Consider the following 14,018-nt stretch of genomic DNA (forward strand, 5'->3'; position numbering starts at 1 on the left):
ATTGATATTATTCCATTGCTGTGGTTTTATGCTCTTACTAGGTTGCTGTTTTTATAGGTTATATGTAATGTTATTATTTTTTTTAATCTGTTTGATTTGTTAGATGCCCTGGGAGTAGTAATCCTGAAGGCTGGTGCACATTTAAAAATGAGTAAATACTAAGGCTTCCTCGGTGGGACTTACTTCTGAGTTAACATGCACAGAATATTGTGGGTTGACAAGTTCATATATAGTTATGGACTATTTGACTTCAAAATGTCCTGTGTTGATAGTGACCATTTGTTTTAAAACAAATCTTCTGAACTGAATTGAACCAAGGTTAGGATAGGGCTGTATGAAATAAAATGGCATCCTTCAAGTAAGCGTACAAACATCTGAAGTTCCTTTAAATTATATATCATTTATTGAAATATAAAGATCTTAATTTACATGTTTTTAAAGACAAAAATAAGAACGGGGCATTTGTATTACATTTGGTACCTATGTTCACTCATTCTAGCTTGTTCTTCTCAAACATTTCACAATAGCACCATCTTGGAAACTCTTAGGTGCTTTTCTTTACCATTCTAAAATATAAATTTTGGACATTTAAAAGTGCAACAGTTAGAGTGCCTGTGGAGTATATTACAGTAAAAAAAAATATAAACAAAGGCAGTGAGACAGCTTGTCATATATGTTTTGGCAGTACTTCTCAAAGTCGATATAAAAATACATATATACATATTGATGTATAACATCACCTTATCTTATGTCCCTCATTATATCATAGGACTGTTTTGTACATTTGCAGACCACATTTTAAGGAATAGGGTCAGCCATTCAAAATGGGAAAGTTGTGTTTCACAGGCAAAATTTGATTGTCATTATAGAAATATAGAACAGACGGAAAGTGGGCATTTCTTTTCTGAAAGCTTCTCCAAACTGAGCCTCAACAGAGAAAATCATAATTAAGATTATCATCAAATAGTCACTATAGAACTAAAATCCAGGTTTTTCCTCCTAGGCTAGTATTGAAAGACTAACAGTGCAATCCTATACATGTCTACTTAAAAGTAAGTCCCACTGAATTCAGTGGTGCTTACTATCAGGTAAGTGGGTGTAGGGTTGCAGCCATAGCCCAACAGGTACTTCCTGCATTAATGTGTTGACTTCATAAAGTTTTCCAATGTGCAGTCCATTGCAAGGTCAGAAACTATAATTTTCATAAGATTGTAAATCTAAGACTTATTTTGATCCAGAACCAGAGCATGGTCCCAATCTGGCTATAGTTAAGTTGTAAAAAGGTGTAGGGCCTGACTGGCATGAGAGAGCAAAGAGCAATATATATCCCATCGACATGGCAATGCAGAAGGAAAACAAACATGTATCCCATTGATAACATATATTATGGATTGATGTGCACTGCAATGTTGGGAACATGATCCGTGCATATGAAAAGCAAACTATGCACATTTTGGATTAGCGTGATTGTTTCGTGATATACAGAATAAATACAACAACAAGAGGAAACAAGGCAAGAATATCACAGCATATTCTTTAGTGGCTGGTAAAACATGAAGGTCTGCAAAACCTGAGAAGACCTGAACCATGTGCAGCAATGCAGGAGGTGCCCCTTGACAAACACATGCGCAAGTATGACACTCGTGGTCTCCAACCATTGCATCTGCACATTTGTAATGAATGGGTTGAGAAGAGAGAAAGGCAGTGCTGGATATCTAGAAGACCTTACTCATCTTGCCCAAGTAGTTGCACACCTATACTGGACATGGTATGTTTTGTTGATGCGAACCACAGCAATTATTTACCATAGATAACCCCCATATGCACAAACCAGCCACACAAAGAAGCACATTTTAAGTCTCATTGACAGTTAAGCTCATGAAGTCAATTAGACTTTCAGGAACTTAATTTTGGAAGGATGATGCCCTATATTTGTTGGGACCAAACTGAGCTCTTCTCCATTCATCCCATTGAAGGGATGTTTGATGCTTCATGTTAAGTTGTAGTTAATTATTCAGCATCAAATGAGATGATGCTTATCACCGCCCACAGTATTGATTTGCACTGCATTTTTAGTCCTGTCAGGTACTCATCCACAGCTGTGGTGAGCTCAGTAATATCAACTGCTATGAAGCTAAGCACCAACACAACACCGGCTGGGTTCACACATAATGTTGGGTTGTTTAAACCCTGGGTTGTTTTATGTGTGAATCTAGAACTGTGGGTTGTTCTTGGGTTGTTTTGCCAGACTACAGAGGCAGTGAGCAAGAGAGGTAAAAAACATACACACCAAAACAGCTGCTCTGCCTGCCATTACTACAGCGCTGCAGTGGCATTTGGGATACAAGGAAGGAATGGGTGAAGGAAGAGGGAAACAAACAACCCAGAGACTCAGAAAACAAGCCATGGTTTGTTCTATTGTCTGCCAGACAAACCTTGGGCAGGGCAACCAAAAAACCCTACAGGTTAGCACTGCGTGTGAACCTAGTCACTATCTCTAGCACATTCAGTATTCATAAATTAGTCCTTTAACTATCACATCAGTAATTTATAGAGCCATAGCTGCAGTAAGAGGTAAGCCTGTGAGTTTGTCACAGAAAATATCGCTGAAAGTGGCTACCCACCCCTGCTCAGTTGCTACCATATGCTACATTTAGTGATACCTAGGGACCACAGACTTCACAGAAAATCCAGAAGGCCTCCACATTAGGGCAGATTAACTTAAAACTGAGTTGATGGCAGGTCTCCGCCCTAGCATCTACTTTCAGTAGCTGGTCTGAGTCTGTGTAGAAGTGCCTCTGAGAACGTGCCAAGTTCCTTGTCCCTCACCAGTGAGCAACTTTGGCTTGTTGCATAGATATTTAGGATTAAGGAGAATGGCTTTTAGAGCTCATGGCACACATCCTAGATTTGCCTTTATAGAAATTAAACACTGGAAAAAAATTATAATGAAAAGCACGGAATCTCGTTTTGTGCACCAAACTTTGCCAGTTCTTAATTTTCATAGATTGATTCCAGTTCATGACTTCCACAGACTCACATCCTAAGGCTGCAATCTAATACCCACTTACCTAGGAGTAAGACCCATTGAACAGAATGGGACTTACATCTGAGTAGACATGTATAGAATTGCATTGTGAATCATAAATCAATTTTGACACAATACACTATCAGACACATATGTACCGCACATTAAGGAAGGACCGATATCAAACAATTGTTTGAAAATGCCTAAAAGAAGAACCAGTGCTGCCTGGAGACATTTTAACATTACAAGGACAAATTTTTTCCATGGAATGTACACACAACAGTGTGCTGCATGCATCCAATCCTAAGTTTTAAGTATACATCCCCAGAAAGGGTCATGCACGGAAAGGCCTTTAAAATTGCTTTTACTCTTGGTTCAATTGGAGTGCTTGTAAAAGACTCCTGTTTGTTGACATCCATAGGAAAACTTGACAAGGACAACAGGATCCAATTACGTTTCTATTAAAATGCAATGCTAAAACTAGATTATTATTATTAGCAAAGTGGCTACATACTTAATTGGAAATTACAGGCTCAGAAAGAAGCTTTGTCAGAAAGAGCATGTGGTGTATCAACTCAGTCACATGTAAGGCAAAACAAACTTTCCGATATGTAGCGTATTTTATGAAGGCTCCAAGCAGCTTTGCTATTGATTGATTAGCCACACACACATCCATTGTACAACTTGAGAAACCTGGTTGTAAATGATTAAAAATAAACTTCAGGTTTTTAAGAGTTCCGCTGAATCAAAGGAAGATTCACTAGCACATCAGTCCATAGTGTTAGGAAAGCTACTCCGCTAAAGATGGAAAATTACATCTGGATTCCTTAGAATACATTAGCTTTTCCTACTTCCTAAAATAGTTTTAATTTACCAAAATTGTTAACAGTCAAATAGAAAAGTTGTTTCTTCTAGATGTTTAAACCCTAAAATGCTTTAGTCTGTTAGTAACATTTTTGTGATTTTAATGAAGGACAAGGAGTAGTTATAAACTATACTTAGTGATACTGAGAACAGTAGTAGTAGGTAAACAGCTATTCCTCTATGGTTACAAAGAGTCTCATTTTATTTACTAAGCTATTGTATAAGGTTAGGACATTACTGTCTTTCACTTTTGTTTGCATGAGCTGCAAAAGGTGAAAGGTTACATAGTACCAATTCCTTGAAGTTTCAAAAGTGGTTTCTTTTTTCCATGTACTTCATCTCATGTGATATCAACAGCAGCTTATAATGAGACTGAAGGAAGAAAGTACGCAGAAGTCTTGAGTGGTCTTCTAAAAAAGAAAAACGTATATTTCACAAAAATTGTGGGTAAGGACAGGTATTTACACAGTTATGTTGATGACGCTTCACCATAGTGGAAATGTTATCCATCTGAGTCCTGAATGCCCTTAAAACACAAACGGGACTATCCGTGGCCTTTTCCTTTATCCGCCTATGTACTGAAACTGCAAACAATACTGAGATGCTACTGAAGGAGCATTGCCTAAAAGCTGGTTTCCAAATGTCTTGTTTCACAAATCAGGTGAGATCATGCCCCTTGTTGGCATTGCAAGACTTTACCATCTGTTTTAAAAGTGGTTTTCCATACAGAGTCAAAAGTCCATGAGTAATATGCTGAGTTTCCCCTTTTTTGTTTCACACAGCTCAAAAGATGTCCACTACTTCCTTCAGAGTTACAGGAAGCTGTCCTCAACCAGTTCTGAAGAATCCATTCCAATGTCATCAATAATGTCAATGTCGTCAATGGTCTCATCCTCGCGCTTGACAAACGTAGAACTGCTGGAACCAGTTTCAATGGCACTTTCTTCGGATGTCTGGGAGCTATGTAAGAAGACCACAGAAGAAAACAGGAAGATAAAAATGCACTGTGAAAAGTGCATTATTCAATTGTCTAGACTAGGGAAACACGCAACCTTAAGGCTCATGTGACACCCACTGTGCCACCAAATTTGAAAAAAAAAAATGTTAATGGAAAAAATGGCACCCGTAGTACTATGGAATGCCCAAAGGGTCAAATTTAGCTCTTTTTTGCAAGCTAAATTTGACCCTTTTAGTGCTCTGTAGCACTTCGGACAACATTTTTTAATTGGGGGGGGACCCCCACAGGAGGGGATTTCCCAGTGACAAAAATGGCAACCAGACTTCCCTCAATTGCCCACCCCGATCTAGACTCTAGAGGCAACAAAAGTCCTTCCTAGGAATTCAGCAGAAATATATTATACGTAATTTTAGAATTCCAAAAGAGCTTTTGTCATCATCTGAGCTTGCAGACCTTCTCACAGATTTCTGATTAGCACAACTGTAGATGTAAATGTAGATCACAGTGAACTTTAATCAGTGTTTACCTGTGCCTGTTCCTTTTGCCAAGTTCATCTTCTGAAACTGGGTCAATATCTGGCAGAGGTATTATGTAGCCGCTGTCAGCGCTGAGTCTTTGTTCATCAAATCCGCTCTCCCTGTCCTTCAGTTTGTCTTCATTCTTGTAAGTGACTCCAATGTAGGTGTTGTCACAGTCCACTCTCATGCGTGTGACAGCAGGATGGTCGCTCTTCAAGAAGTCCAAGTGAATTCTCTCATAACTCTGAAAAATATTTAGTTTGAAGAATTGGTGTTGGTTCTTTATAAAACTTAATACTATGCCACAGTAAGATTTCCTTTTGGGGTGCATGGGTTAGGATGCTTGGGGGGGAAAATCCCCCGTCACAGAGAAAGTCTAAATTGGTTGAGAGCAGAGTGATGATAGTGGCCATGGCCACACCAGTCAGTGTCATCGCCCCCCCATCCCATTCAAATAATGTTCTGTACCCCTGATTTACACACCAATGACAAACCCCTATATTCTGAAGTATATTCAGAATATTCAGACACAGCCACAATGTCCCCTAAAGCCATGTTGGAACCATGTAAGTTGGGACTGTGCTGGGATACCTGAATACTCTTAACTCATTCCTTTCTTAGATGGACTGCCTCTGTCCAATGGTAGAAATGGCCCTGAGTAGGATCTTATCCTACTCAGGATGAGATGGGGCTACAAGAAATGCATGCTGTTCTTCCTGTTATAATATCTGTAAATCGTTTGTACCAGGAAGCTCAGCCTTATGGGCCCACATTGTCCTTGTTCTCTTCAATGTCATTTAAAAATAATATTGAATTCTCCCCACTTAAGATCCCAGGCTCATTGGTGCAACTGAGCAAAATCTCTTTCTGAGCTTCTAGAAGCAAGCTAATTTCAAAACAGACAAACCTTCTTGTATTCTCCAGGCAACAAATTCTCAACTATTTCACTCAAATGATAAAAAGAAGGTCTTTTCTCTGGTTCACTGTTCCAGCATTTCACCATGATGTCGTACCTGTGAAGAGAATGGAGGGAAATAGCTTAATAATCTGGGACTTGGAGGTTTCATGAGTTAATGGCAGAATACAAGGGTGAAGACAGACATAACAGAAAAAGAGAGCATAACAGAAAAAGAGAGAAAACAGTGCATTCCTCAGCTGTGGGGTAAGCCCAGCTTTGCAACCGTGATGACAAATGTGCATTGAACACTGGCTCATCCCTTGGTCTTTTTCCATTCCCCATGCTTCAGGTGGGCTGGCCACCCTTTTTTATTCTTAGAAGTGCCCCATGAACATTCATGTATTTATCTGTTCATTTGTTACCTTATTAATTTTTAAAAGGTAACTTTTCTTAAAGTGCAAAACTGTTTTTTGGGATGACGTTGCAGGGGGCAATCCAAACAGCATCATCCACAAGCAGTTTCTGCTGCAAACTTGCAGAACTATTTTTTTTCAGAACACAATCCTGGAGAAGTTTAGGTATGTTTGGACCGAGTGCTGTGAGGACACCAGTCTAAGTGTTCTATATATATTCAGAGTCTGTCTGTTCCTTGAGTCAATGAGAAGTAGAGATGTTGCAGACGACAGACACAAAGAGAGAACGTACACCTCGCTAGTAGCGTGGTCGGGTTTTGCCATTCGATAGCCGCTTTTAATTTTGTTATAGAATGTAGAATCAACCATCATGCCAGGGTACGGAGTGCCACCTGAAAGTCAAGGGACGAAAGATGTCATTAAATTTCAAGATGGCATAACACACTTTTTTTTTTTAATGAACACCAAATAGAATCTTATGAGGTATTGTGACTGGTTCAACATATGCCGAAGGCAAAATTCTAAATGTCTCCCCACCCACCAAAATAAAATCTTTAGAAAGCAAGTTGAGCCAGAATGCAACCAAGTTATGATCTAGCTACATCCTTGAACCAGTCACATAACTCCAATATACACAGAACTTCTGAACAAGATCATCCCTCTTGATTCCTGTGCTCATCAATAGTTGGGAGAATCAGTCTGGGTCATAGATCACCAGGGCTGTGTGACTGGAGATACTGCGTAAACACTGAAGATACTGGAAATGTTGCATTGGATGCAGAATTAGAATCATAGAATCATAGAATCATAGAATAGTAGGGTTGGAAGGGGCCTACAAGGCCATCGAGTCCAACCCCCTGCTCAATGCAGGAATCCAAGTCAGAGCATCCCTGACAAATGGCTGTCCAGCCTCGTCTTAAAGGCCTCCAGTGTGGGAGAGCCCACCACCTCCCCAGGTAATTGGTTCCATTGCCGTATTGCTCTGACACTCAGGAAGTTTTTCCTGATGTTCAGCCGGAATCTGGCTTCCTGTAACTTGAGCCCATTATTCCGTGTCCTGCACTCTGGGATGATCAAGAAGAGATCCTGGCCTTCTTCTCTGTGACAACCTTTCAAGTACTTGAAGAGTGCTATCATATCTCCCCTCAGTCTTCTCTTCTCAAGGCTAAACATGCCCAGTTCTTTCAGTCTCTCTTCATAGGGCTTTGTTTCCAGTCCCCTGATCATCTTTGTTGCCCTCCTTTGAACCCTCTCCAGCTTGTCTGCATCCTTCTTAAAGTGTGGTGCCCAGAACTGGACACAGTACTCCAGATGAGGCCTAACCAGTGCTGAGTAGAGGGGAACTAGTACTTCCCGGGATTTGGAAGCGATGCTTCTATTAATGCAGCCCAAAATAGCATTTGCCTTTTTTGCAGCCACATCACATTGTTGGCTCATATTCAGCTTGTGATCGACGACAATTCCAAGATCCTTCTCGCTCGTAGTGTGGTTGAGCCATGTATCCCCCATCTTGTAACTGTGCATTTGGTTTCTTTTTCCTAGGTGCAGAACTTGGCATTTGTCCCTATTAAATGCCATTCTGTTGTTTTCTGCCCAGCACTCCAGTCTATCCAGATCACTTTGAATTTTGTTTCTGTCTTCCAAAGTATTAGCTATCCCTCCCAATTTTGTGTCATCTGCAAATTTGATCAGCATTCAATTCAGCTTCTTGAGATTCAAATACCCAGATTAAGGCAACATTAATTTTGCTATTTTTGTTGTTTGTGGCAAAAGGGGAAAGTAGAACGTTTTAGGTACTCCACGTGTGGATTCAGGTTTTTTTCCACTAACCTCCTGGGGCTCCTTCACACAGGGCTTTTATCCTGCTATGGAGATTACTTACTCACAGAAGTTTGCAGGTCCTGTACATGATGCAGCCCTCCTCCAGGGAACCTCCAGCTCTTTGTGAGCTCTATTGCATTGTTTTCCATGACGACGAAAGTCTGGCATTTTCCCTCCTCCCACCATGGAGTTGATATAAATGAGGGTCTACTGTTTAAAGTTGCTTTTATTACAAATAAAACAACAGCACCACCTAGTGGCTTTGTAATGAAACACATAGAAATTCAGTTTTTTTAAAAAGCTACATGGAAAGGACCCGATCTAATCCCACAAAGATTCCGGAAGCAGAAGCTCCAGTAAATAGCCTTGTGTGATAAAGCACCTAGAACATTCTGGAACTTTGTAGAATCCCATGGGGTCTTCCAGACTTTCTGAGAACTACATTTTCCTTGAACCTTCTAGAATATTCTCAGTCATGCCCGCAGAGAGGTATATAAGGGGTGGGATGTCAGTCAATCAGTGAAATAGAAGAATGAAGTAAAGTGAAATGAAAAACTGACACTACTCCCTATTTTAATTAATTGAAAATGCCATTTGCCCATCTTTGGATCTCTCAGACACTGTGCTTCAGTTTGCATAGGCAAAGGCAAGCTACAACATCTTTTGAACTAATGGACTACAGTTTACATTCTAAGGCTATCATTAACTATAATAGTTTTTGATAGTGATCCACCCAAAGTTTAATTTCTTGATGTTATACATTTCAATTGTACTTAAACTTGTACAATTCTATAAACTTAGAAGAAACAAATACGTTTTTATTATGGCCCAATAACCTGAATGGCACCATCTGTGCATACAAATGTATCATCTTATCTGATACAGATAATACATGCATGCAAATCATGAATCAAAGCTGTGAAATGGGCTACAATTGCAGTGGAAAAACCAGTGTATTCAAACATTTTAAAAAATGGGGTGGGCTGGGCACTGAAACTCTGTGCCTGGGGCTTCATTTGCTTTAAGCCTGGTCCTGCCCTCACACGTCCCTTAATTCACAGAAGAAGCACTGTGTAATGATGTAGTTAGAGGTGCAGATTCAGGGTGACTGAGAAAGGCTGACTGCGCCCAATCTTTAGATTCCCTGAGGACCAGCAACAAGGGTTGGGGGAGTTATATGATTTGTTGGTTAAGGATAAGAATCAGGATGTGTAAGGTATGAATTAGTTAGGTGGTGCTCCTTTGTGACCCACTTAGGGCTATGTCCTTCCACTCCATTTTTATACGAAATCTTCTTGTTAGAACCAAACATTTTGAAAGAGAGCAACTAGGCTCTAGACCAGCCTTTCCATCTCAGCAACCTCCAGATGTGTTGAACTATGACTGCCATAATCCCCAGCCAGCACACATGCCAGCTGGGGATGACGGGAGTTGTAGTTCAACATGTCTGGAGGGTGCCAGGTTGGGAAAGGCTGCTCTAGGCACATGTCAATGGAGGGACACACCTACAAATCTCCAGTTATTTATCAAGCACAATTCTTACATGCCAAAATGATTAGGGTGCCTACCAAGAGAAAATATTTCCCACAGCAGAATGCCATAAGACCAGACATCGCTTAGCGTTGTATACAGGTTGTCAAAAATGCTTTCAGGTGCCATCCATTTCACTGGAAGGAAGGTCTGAAAGAATGCAAAGAGTCAATAAGAATGGATACAAAAGCAATCATTCACTACAGGTATACTTTAAATTTTGATTTGCAGCTCATCCCAAAGACTCACAACCTTCCCATGTTTTTTACCACTCCTTCTGTATTTTCCCTTAACACAGAAAATCCATTAAGGAGAAAAAGACAGAACAGCTGAATAATGTCTTCTGACTGCTAGTGCTAGGAGCCCTCCATCTGGAAGTACCCTAAATCTCTACCTACATGTCACACTATATCACGCTACCATACTATTACACTAACACTGGCCATCCAAAGACAATTGAGGTTTTTAAGGGTGCAGTCTTATTGGATGCACCCTGGGTATTGGTAAGCCTCCGAACTCAGAGACAGAAGTGTCCGATGCAGAGCGGGAGGCGCGTTGCACCTCCCACTCTGCATTTCAGCTAGATGGGTGATTTTGCCTGTCTAGCGGAGGCTACAGGGAGGGGGCGAGAAGGAGGCTGGGGATACCTCATAGCCCCATGTCCCCAGTCTCCTCCCCTCCCTGCCCTTGGGAACGCCCCCTTTCACCCCCTACATGCTCGCGTTTGCAAGCTGTTAGCAGCACGTTGGCTGCAAGGGTGGAAGCGAGGAGCATGGTTTCTTGGCTCTGAGCTCAGAGCCTTGTCTAGGGGGCATAAGATTGCTCTCTAAAAGTCTTAGAGTAATACAGGTCAATAGTATTTGAAGATGTGACACAATTTTCTCCACATCAGGTTATGGAAGCCAACAGAAATGGAAATCAGCTGAGTTCACTCAACATGATAAGCCAGAGTATAGGTTGAGTGTGGGCTGGCTATGACTTGTCATTGAATTGTGGGTTGTTGCTGAATTGTGGGTTGTGTTGTGTGAATCCAGCTGTGCTAACAAACTATGGCTTGTTAACCATGATCAACCCACAAAGAGAACCCCTGGTTTGTTGTTGGGTTGTGAACTGCAGGTTATTCATGATTAACAAACCATGGTTTATTAGCACAGTTGGGTTCACACATCACAACAACTCACAATTCAACAACAATCCATGATTCAACGACAACCCATACTGTGGCTTGTTGTGTTGTGTGAGTCAGGTCATCAACTTCCATAAAGACACTGAAGTATTGCTGTTGACTGCATAAAAGCTAATCTAGAAGTAACTGATTTGATAAATGATTTTACAAGTATTGAAAAATGGCCCCAGTGCTTTGAGAGAAAGCTTGTATGAGCTGGACAAATAACTGAGTTAAGGTATATCAACAATTGATATGGCTTGTTATGTTAGAATAAATATGCTTAGATTATTATGTCCAGTGCAAATCCTGCCCATTCTTAATTGCAGCCTTAAGGCTACATTGTACATTGCTATAAACTTCCTTCAGAGAGAGGGGAAAACTCTGCATCACAAAATACAAATTTACTGTAATGCATGAAGAGTGTTTTTCATGGCAGTTGTGTTTGGCATGAATAAGTTGGAGAGAGACTGGAGAGAGAGCCTAGAGAATTGATGGGCTGATGAAAAAAGAGCACCCAATATTTTGTTTCATCAAAATGTCTGTTTATTTCATCCTAAAGTTCTGAGTGTAAGATCCTTATATAATGCTGGCATTAACAAGTTTGTTTTTGTATGTGAGATTAAGGTTGAAACCCTACAGTCCCTGGGAGAATGTGCCAGGAACCACAGGCACTTTCAAATCTCCCTCTTTGAGTTCGGAGACGTCCACCTTCAGAGAGGAAGATCTGACATTGGAAACTTCCTCCATGAGGCTGTGGAAAGGTCTGCACCAGAGAGGGTAAAAAGGAGGTATGCCAAGAGAGGTAGTGGACCCACAGGATCTAGAGCCGTCCTGTTCCCACAAGATGTCCACTGGGGGAACTATGCCAGCCCTGGAGCTGGTGTACTTTATTCCCTCCAATTGGAAAGAAACAGATTTTTTTAAAAAAGAAGCAGCAGCTCCCCACCTTTTGCCCTGCCAGTGCAAACCTGGTAGGCCATAAGAAAAGGTGGGTTCTCTGCCTCAGATTTTCCCTCTCCCACTTCATAGGATTGCTCTGCCAGGTAAATAAATATAAAAATACATACACTGCCTTTGGAGACATAATTTGAATCATGCATGATGTCTCTCGCCAAACCAAAGTCACAGATCTTCACAATTTTTCCTTGAGCCAGGAGGACATTTCGCGCTGCCAAATCACGGTGCACACACTGTAGAATACACAAATTACATTAATCATATTGATAATAATATATTTTCACCGTACATAGCACATAACTGGTATTAACTTGAGAGAGACAAGATATTTGCTTATTTGGCTGCAAGTCTCATTTGTAACCGTTGTTTGACTCTTGGACCCTGTCTCCACGACAACGGAAGGAGAAGTGAAGGGAGGCTCATGAGGATTTTTTCAAGGAATCTGCTTTGGCTCACTTTGGTCCATGGAGGGCTCCACGAGCGAGTGCGCCGCTCCAGTATAAGTCACTTCACAGAACATACTTCTGGGTGGGGGGTGGGGATTGGAGTAAATGTCATCAGACTGGCAGGGGCTGCTCAACCAATAAGAAAGCCTCCCCACCCCCCATCCAGGCTCTTCTTTTTCCTTCCCCTGATACTGCCATAAAGCAATGGATGGAAGCTTAGCCTCATTGACCACAATGGGAGTTACTTCTGAGGAGACCCCTTCCCCAAGCTATGCCCGATTCCACCAATTGTTTTTTTATTTCTCCCTCTCTAAAACCACTTTTTCACTTTGTCACTATCACGCAATAGTGCTAATGTGCGACAGTGACATAGTGAGAGATAGGGGGCATAGTTGTTGTTAGACAAATGCATGATAGTGACCTAGTGACATTAAAAAAAACACACCGCTTTGTAGGTGTGTGTTTTTTTAAACTTCTTCCTTTCTGGATAGAGGATTTCTTTCATGCCTCTATGCCTCTATCACACATTTGCTGTATCACACAAGTGCTCTATCACTCTATCACGAAATTGCACTATCGTGCGATAGCACACTTGCATGGTAGAGCAAATGTATGATAGAGGCTTAGAGATTATTATTATTATTACTATTAAATTTATTAATCGCCCATCTGGCTGGTCACCCAGCCACTCTGGGCGATGTACAACATACAATAAAACAGTTTAAAACAATAAAATTCTACAATAAAAACATTTTCTAAAATACCCTAACCCACCCCAAATGCCTGCCTGAACAACCACGTTTTTAATGCACGATGGAAGCTCATTAAAGAGGGGGCATGATGGAGTTCCCTAGGGAGGGAGTTCCACAGAGTGGGGGCCACCACAGAAAAGGCCCTCTCCCTCGTCCCCACCAGTCTAGCTGTCCTGGCTGATGGGACAGAGAGAAGGCCATCCGAGGCTGATCTTGTTAAGCGGCCTGTCTGGTGCTGCTGGAGGCGCTCCTTAAGATAGGCTGGGCTGGAACCATATAGGGTTTTAAAGGTCAAAACCAACACCTTGAATTTGGTCTGGAAAACAACTGGTAACCAGTGCAACTCCTTCAGCACTGGAGTGATGTGATCTCGCCAGCGGCTGCCTTTAATCAGGCGAGCCGCCGTGTTCTGTACCAGCGGCAGTTTCTGAACCGTCTTCAAGGGTAACCCCACGTAGAGCGCATTACAATAGTCTAAACGAGAGGAGACCAGGGCATGTACTACCGATGGGAGCAGATGGTCGGGAAGGAAGGGGCACAGCCGCCGTATCAGATGGAGTTGATACAGCGCTGTCCGGCTCACAGCTGACACCTGAGCCTCCATGGACAGCTGGGAGTCCAAAATGACCCCCAGGCTGCGGACCTGGTCTTTCAAGGGTAGCCGT

General features: G+C 41.5%; 1 protein-coding gene across 1 annotated transcript in view; it reads right to left on the reverse strand.

The window, feature by feature from the left end:
• Positions 1-376: 376 nt before the first annotated feature.
• PDGFRA (platelet derived growth factor receptor alpha) overlaps positions 377-14,018 on the reverse strand; it is a 55,284-nt gene continuing 41,642 nt past the window's right edge. Inside the window, exons 17-22 of the mRNA XM_084856750.1 lie at positions 12,266-12,388; positions 10,069-10,180; positions 6,972-7,071; positions 6,276-6,381; positions 5,377-5,612; positions 377-4,852 (exon numbers count right to left, since the gene is read on the reverse strand). Coding sequence (XP_084712876.1) covers positions 4,705-4,852; positions 5,377-5,612; positions 6,276-6,381; positions 6,972-7,071; positions 10,069-10,180; positions 12,266-12,388 — 825 coding nt within the window. The 3' untranslated portion in view covers positions 377-4,704. The remainder of the gene's footprint in view (positions 4,853-5,376; positions 5,613-6,275; positions 6,382-6,971; positions 7,072-10,068; positions 10,181-12,265; positions 12,389-14,018) is intronic.

Source organism: Heloderma suspectum, chromosome 5 (genome assembly GCF_057233095.1).
Source record: "Heloderma suspectum isolate Gila_16-S chromosome 5, 16-S_ref, whole genome shotgun sequence".
Classification (NCBI taxonomy): domain Eukaryota; kingdom Metazoa; phylum Chordata; class Lepidosauria; order Squamata; family Helodermatidae; genus Heloderma; species Heloderma suspectum.